This window comes from Miniopterus schreibersii, assembly GCF_964146895.1.
Source record: "Miniopterus schreibersii genome assembly, chromosome: 13".
NCBI classification, from domain to species: Eukaryota; Metazoa; Chordata; class Mammalia; order Chiroptera; family Miniopteridae; genus Miniopterus; species Miniopterus schreibersii.
Window position 1 is genome coordinate 33,581,916 of NC_138113.1, and position 6,910 is coordinate 33,588,825.

General features: G+C 40.4%; 1 protein-coding gene across 1 annotated transcript in view; it reads left to right on the top strand.

The window, feature by feature from the left end:
- The window catches only part of B3GNT2 (UDP-GlcNAc:betaGal beta-1,3-N-acetylglucosaminyltransferase 2), a 28,400-nt gene extending 24,923 nt beyond the window's left edge, over positions 1–3,477 (top strand). Inside the window, exon 2 of the mRNA XM_081156633.1 lies at positions 940–3,477. Within this exon, the coding sequence (XP_081012759.1) occupies positions 949–2,142 (1,194 nt within the window). The 5' untranslated portion in view covers positions 940–948 and the 3' untranslated portion in view covers positions 2,143–3,477. The remainder of the gene's footprint in view (positions 1–939) is intronic.
- Positions 3,478–6,910: the final 3,433 nt, after the last annotated feature.

Genomic DNA, 6,910 nt, shown 5'->3' on the forward strand with positions numbered 1-6,910 from the left:
GAATTTGAGGTCTGTCTTTCACTCATACTGTATTCTTGTTGCTTGTAGTAAGTTTCCTTTTATTGCTGGGGGTTATTCCATTATATGAATATATTGCAATTTGATAATCTATTTTCCTATTGATGGTATTTGGGTGGTTCTCAGTTTTTGGATATTAGGATGAAGCTGGTATGACTATTCATTTCATTTCCCTGAGCACTCAGTGTGGTTAGTGGCTCTTTCACCTCCTAGCCCTTCAACCCTGGCCAGGGGTCTTAATCTCTCTGCCTTTGTTTTCTAATCTGTGAAATGGTGGGTTGGCAAACCATTCAGGGTTGGGACCACCATTTTTTAAAAAATGAAGTAGAATAAAATAAAAACTTGGAGTGAATTACATGAAACTACACATATGGCAACACATATAAATAAATACCTGTACAATTATATGTGTATGCATATGTGTGTACTGGATCACAGTATAAAATGTATTTGTGACTATGAATTGTGGGCAAATCAGTTTGCAGCACATTGATTTGTATGAGTCCTTGTAAGCAGAGAAGTCGAACACCTGTGAGGCTATTTAGTAAATGCATATTTCTGTCCCCCAGTGTCTAAAACAGCCACAGCATTAACGGCCATTTATATACTACTTGCTATGGGCCAGCCACTGTTTTAAAAGCTTTACATATAAAATCATGTAGCCCTCACACCCATCCTATGAGGTAGGTTATTATCTCCATTTTATAGATGGAGAAGCTGGGACATCAGTTTCACCACTTGCCCGAGGTCACACAGCTAGAATGGGAGGGTCATGATTTGAACCTAGGCCATGCAAGTCTAGAATCTGTGCTCTAAACCACTCTTCTAGGGGAGGTAAAGACAAAGAGGCAAGTGACATATGTGAGCAAATGCAGATTAATAATTATTCAATTAATACAATGCTCCTCCCTTTTGTTCCAGATATGAGAAATGAGTGTTGGACGTCGAAGAATAAAGTTGTTGGGTATCCTGATGATGGTAAATGTCTTCATTTATTTGATTGTGGAAGTCTCCAAAAGCAGTAATCAAGGAAAAAATGGAAAGGGGGAAGTAATAATACCCAAAGAAAAGTTCTGGAAGATATCTAACCCTCCCGTGGCATATTGGAACCGAGAACAAGAAAAGCTGAACAGGCGGTACAATCCCATTTTGAGCATGTTGGTAAACCAGACAGGGGACGCGTACGGGTTTTCCAATATAAGCCATCTGAATTATTGTGAACCTGACCTAAGGGTCACTTCTGTAGTTTCAGGCTTTAACAATTTGCCGGACAGGTTTAAAGACTTTCTGCTCTATTTGAGATGTCGAAATTATTCGCTGCTTATAGATCAACCGGAGAAGTGTGCAAAGAAACCCTTCTTACTGCTGGCCATTAAGTCCCTCACCCCACATTTCGCCAGAAGGCAAGCAATTCGGGAATCGTGGGGCAGAGAGACCCGCGTGGGGAACCAGACAGTGGTGCGCGTGTTCTTACTGGGCCAGACCCCCGCGGAGGACAACCATCCGGATCTTTCAGACATGCTGAAGTTCGAGAGCGAGAAGCACCAAGACATTCTCATGTGGAGCTACAGGGACACTTTCTTCAACTTGTCCCTGAAAGAAGTGCTCTTTCTCAGGTGGGTGAGCACGTCCTGCCCAAATGCCGAGTTCGTTTTCAAGGGCGATGACGATGTTTTTGTGAATACCCATCATATCCTGAATTACTTGAATAGCTTATCCAAGAACAAAGCCAAAGATTTGTTTATAGGTGATGTGATCCACAACGCTGGACCTCATCGGGATAAGAAACTGAAGTACTACATCCCAGAAGTTGTTTACACTGGTGTCTACCCGCCTTACGCTGGGGGAGGGGGATTCCTCTACTCCGGCCACCTGGCTCTGCGGCTGTACAATGTAACCGACCAGGTCCTTCTCTACCCCATTGATGATGTTTATACTGGGATGTGCCTTCAGAAACTCGGCCTCGTTCCAGAGAAACACAAAGGCTTCAAGACATTTGATATAGAAGAGAAAAAAAGGAATAACATTTGTTCCTATCTAGATTTGATGTTAGTACACAGTAGGAAACCTCAAGAGATGATTGATATTTGGTCTCGGTTGCAAAATGCTCATTTAAGTTGCTAAAATATATACAAACTAAATTTTGCATAGAAAGAAGACATATCTTGGGTAGTTTCCATGTTGTATTTTCTCATTAGGGGTAATTGCTCTGTTAAACCATCAAAATTGCCTTCATAAGTAGTATCTATTTGAGGGCCTCTAAACCCTTTAATGTGGTATTTTCTGAAGAGGGAAAGCAGAAGATTATAATTTTTAAAGGAAGATATTGCAGGATGATTGGTTCTGATTCTTCCTACTGGCTAGTGGTCATTATTTTCTAATTTTCTCCCCTTCTTGTCTGAAATAATGTTTTTGGAATTTGACTATATTTTAAGCTATTTTTGTTTTGACCTAATACGGTAATATTCCTACTTTCTATTATAATGAGTGAATTGTCTGCAATGTAGGTGTTTAAAACTATTGGCTACAAATGATTTGTTACATATGACTCAATGGTTTTTATGAAATGGAATTTAATTTGTTTTCATGAAATCTGGATGAATTTTTAAAAATTGTCTAGAAAAATTGACCTCTGTCAAAATTTCCTGCCACCCCAACAGTATTTTCTTGTGTTAATATAATGTTAATTTTGGAAAATGAAGATCACTGTGTGACCCAGTTTAGCTTGTTATGGTCTTATGGTCATAATAAGGAGATTATGATACAAGGACGTAATATCTGTTCTTATATTTGGTTTCCTGGGTAGTATCATAATAATTTTCTATTTTTAGTATTTGAAAATAACGAGTATGATTCCATAATGGGCAACTAAAGATTGAATTGACCCTGGCAGTCATATTATGTTTATGATTTTTAAATGTGGACCAGGAAAACATATGTAACTTTTGAACTTTAAGTGAAAAGATTGAAGTTGCAGACCTTTTCATGACTGGTTTGTCAGTTTAAAACTCCAGGATTCTATTCTTGCCATATTTTCACATGTTGCTTATACACAGTTATTCTGAGTAGTGAGTGACTGCTTCCCTGTCTCAGTGTAGAAGTGCCTGTGTTTTTATTTATTGTTCAGATCAATGACCAAAACATTTTCTTAAATATATTTTGTGTAATATTTGTATACAGTGTTGTTGATGAAATATTTAACTAGAGCATGATATTTTAAATGTAAGATGTAACATATGTAAAATAAAGCTGTTATTTTTGAATTTTAAAGTTCATTTTTTTGGAGAGCTGTGAATTGCTTGAGTTGACAAAATTCTGCCAAACTGTTGCTTATATAAACCATCTTGTAACATGCTTTCTTGAAAATTTTTTTGTGTTTATAGAGATGAGGATTCTTACCAGATGTGATACTGGCAACTGTAAGAAGATATAAATAAAGTCATTGTATTTTTAATTGTCATGTGTAATGTGTAATGATCTATGATCTTTTTGTTGTCTGTATTTGATTACATTTTCCCCAAAGAGGCCATTTTTCTTCCCAGAAACTATTATAGTGATATTGAACTATAACTTTTTCTCTGTATCAGTGGGTTATCTATCTTCATGTTCAAAATTCTTTTTCTTTTTAAAAATATATCTTTATTGATTTCAGAGAGAGGAAGGGAGAGGGAAAGAGAGAGAGAGAGAAACATCAGTGATGGGAGAGTCATTGATCTGCTGCCTCCTGCATGCCCCCTACTGGGGATTGAACCCGCAACCCTGGCATGTGCCCTGACAGGGAATTGAACCCCGATCTCCTGGGTCATAGGTTGATGCTCAACCGCTGAGCCACTCTGGCCGGGCCACATTCAAAATTCTTAAAAGTGTTTTCCTACTTTGAGTCTTTAAAGAGGTGTATGAATATTTACCTATGCTCCCATTTTCAGTGAGTATAAAGAACTTAATGGTGCAGCATTTTAAAAAAACTTTATTGTCCTAAGCCATGTCCATTCTGGGGCTTGTACCCACAGTGATGAAATCTAGAGGCAGCCTTTACCACTCAAGTTTCCTACCTAGACTCATGTTGAAAAGAAATTGCTAAAGGTCAATTAAGAACAAATAGACATTTGATGAAGCTCAAAAAACAGAAGGGATCAGTGTTGTGAGAACATTTAGCAGACTGTCCTCTCCTACTGGGAATATTGAGGCCATATGTGAGCAGTTATGAGGACACAGATACTTAATGTGGGTTTGAAGACCATTGTAAGCTTGGTCCTGACCTCTCTGCTGCAGTGGTTGCTAGCAACCTAGAGAGCAGCGTTATCACATTAGAGTAGAGAAGAATTGAGCTCTCAGAACATTCACTGGTGATTGGTTCACAATTTGCTTGCGTCTGTATAACTTGACCATGCATTTCCAAAATATGTTTAGAGGGCTACTGAGGGTCTTTTGTGAGCCCCCAGTTGACACGTGCTGTTGTTTGAACGTAAGTCCTTGGTGTTGGTGATGTTTGGTGGGTGAGATGATCTCTGGCCCTTCTTTATTTGGCAGAAATTCTCGTGTAGTGGTTGCCTGAGCCCACAACACTGGTCATCGATCGCACAGGCTTTTCAGCAAAGGGATACGTAGGTTTTGGAGCTCTACTCATGCCTGGGCTCAGTTGTGGTACTGATTGATTCTTAAATCGATGAAGCCTTCTCTTGGTGCCCACGAGATGGATTCTGCCCTGAGTCTCCATCTCATGAATGTAAGCATCACCGTTCATTCATTCTTTCAGAACTGCTCAATAATTGAGGCCTCAGTGAAACTGGCATTTGGGTTTTTTTTTCATGGCTACTACCACGTCATCTTGATTTTGAGTTTGAAGGCCAAAAAGGCTGAATAAACATTGCCAGGGCTTGGACTTTCCATAAACCCAACCAGGCCTCAAGAGGAAAAGGATGAAAGAGACCAGAGTGGCTCATTTCTGTCTTTGACCCTGTTTATACCCATCTCTACTCTTGAGTTGGATGAGGGAGATGGGTCTAGAATGAAAGGCATCCAGAGTGTGACCATCTCCTACTTTATACCCCTGATTGATAACGGTTTATAATATTTGATGTTCTAGGTTGTCTTGGCCCCCTCATGCAGAAAGGGAGAATGCATTTATTAAGGCAAAGGATGACTTAGTTTCACTTCCAGAAAAGCTGAAAAGAAGGAAGCCTTTACTTGGGCCAAAAGTTAACTTCTTTGTGATTTACCTTCTTATGAAAAATGTCAGGTGAAATGACGTTTCCCATTCTTATTGGGAATGGGAAAACAAGTACTTCATGTGCTGAGCTGTTAAGATTACTGGATAAATTAAGTTTTTCCTTCATGTTAATTCTATATTGATTTTATTCTTTAAGTGCTAGGAACATCTGCCAAATAATTTTGATGAACTTTATTAGCATTAACAACAAATCTGAAAAAAAATTAAACTATTATCCTGATTTATTCAAGTCTCAAAGTAATGCACTAGAAATGTTTTTTTTTACCCATGGTATCATATCTTGAAAGGTAGAGGCCATGAATGAGGCACTTGTGTCTTTAGGGAGCCCCCCAAATCTTGTCATTGCATATGAATTACCATATTTATTAAGATGCAATCCTTTTCATATACCTCAAAAAACCTGCGAATTCAATATGATTTATATCAACTGATGTGCCTCAATTGCAGAGATGTTAAAATGTGAAAGGTTATATGTTAGAATAACTGAAATACAGCATTAGTGTGTATATATACGCGATAGTACACTAACTGTATTTCAGTTATAGACACCCATAGACACACATACACCCTTAAATTGAAAGATGGAGTCCCATTTAGGCGTATTTCCTGCTTCTCTTACTTTCCTTTCCTCTCACTTTCTGTGTTTAGCAGTTTTCACCCAAGCAGCTATGGGGGCTTTGAGCTTTGGCAGTTGCTTTCTTCCTGTCTCCTGTGCGTTGTAAGAGGGGATGCATTGATTGCACTGCAATAGCAAAGTTTTTTGGTTTTTTTTGCCAAGTAAAGTTTTTAATTTGATTGTATTACAAGGGCTTATTTCTAAGTCGGGGCCTGGCAGTGGAACAAAGGTGCTTGCAGCTTCTCGACAGCTGCCCAGCATCGGGGGTGCTTTCATCCTCAAGCAGTAACCCACATGAACTTAGCAAGGGCTCACTCATTGCCCTGGACACCTACTCTCCTGTGACTAGTACTTTCCTAGCTTGTCTTCAGCTACCATTTTCCTGCTCATCCTAAGTCCTGTCCGCACTGCCCTCTGTGCAGACCTCAGTAGCCAGGGAGGTGGCCTTGGGAAGGGGGCTTGGGCACATTTACAGGCACCCAATGCTGCCCAGGCAGCACCCTTTCAGCTGCCAAAATATTCCTAGGCGGGTGGGAAGTGGCCAGGCCTTCCCAGCCTCAGTCAGGCCCACCCGAGATCTCCCTGTACTTTAGAGAAAAGTCCAGCTCTCACCTTTGAATCAATGGCCCTCTGGGCTCATCCTCTTGTTCGAGGGTCCAAGGCATTGGGCCTAGAAGGTCTTTTTCCACTTACCCTACCTCATTGCAAAACGTGCACAGTCTTGAGGTGTTAACTAATCACTGGAGAATTTATTTTCCAGTGTGTGGGGTGGAGAGAAGAAAATGAAAACAGAACTTTGTTGGAACAGGACAAAGACAGCCGAGGGACAGGTTGCAGGGGCCTAGCTAGCGGGAAAACTAACCGTGCAGACACCCAGGAGGCTGACGGCGGATACCCAGGTCCAGCACACTAACAAGGCACATGCCCTGCCTGCTCTGCTCATTGGGACCTTCGAAGAGGAACATGCTTCCTCCCGGTGCTGCACATTCCGTAGCCTCTCATCAGCTGTTATCCTGGCTGGTGAGATGGGACAAACTCAGAGAAGC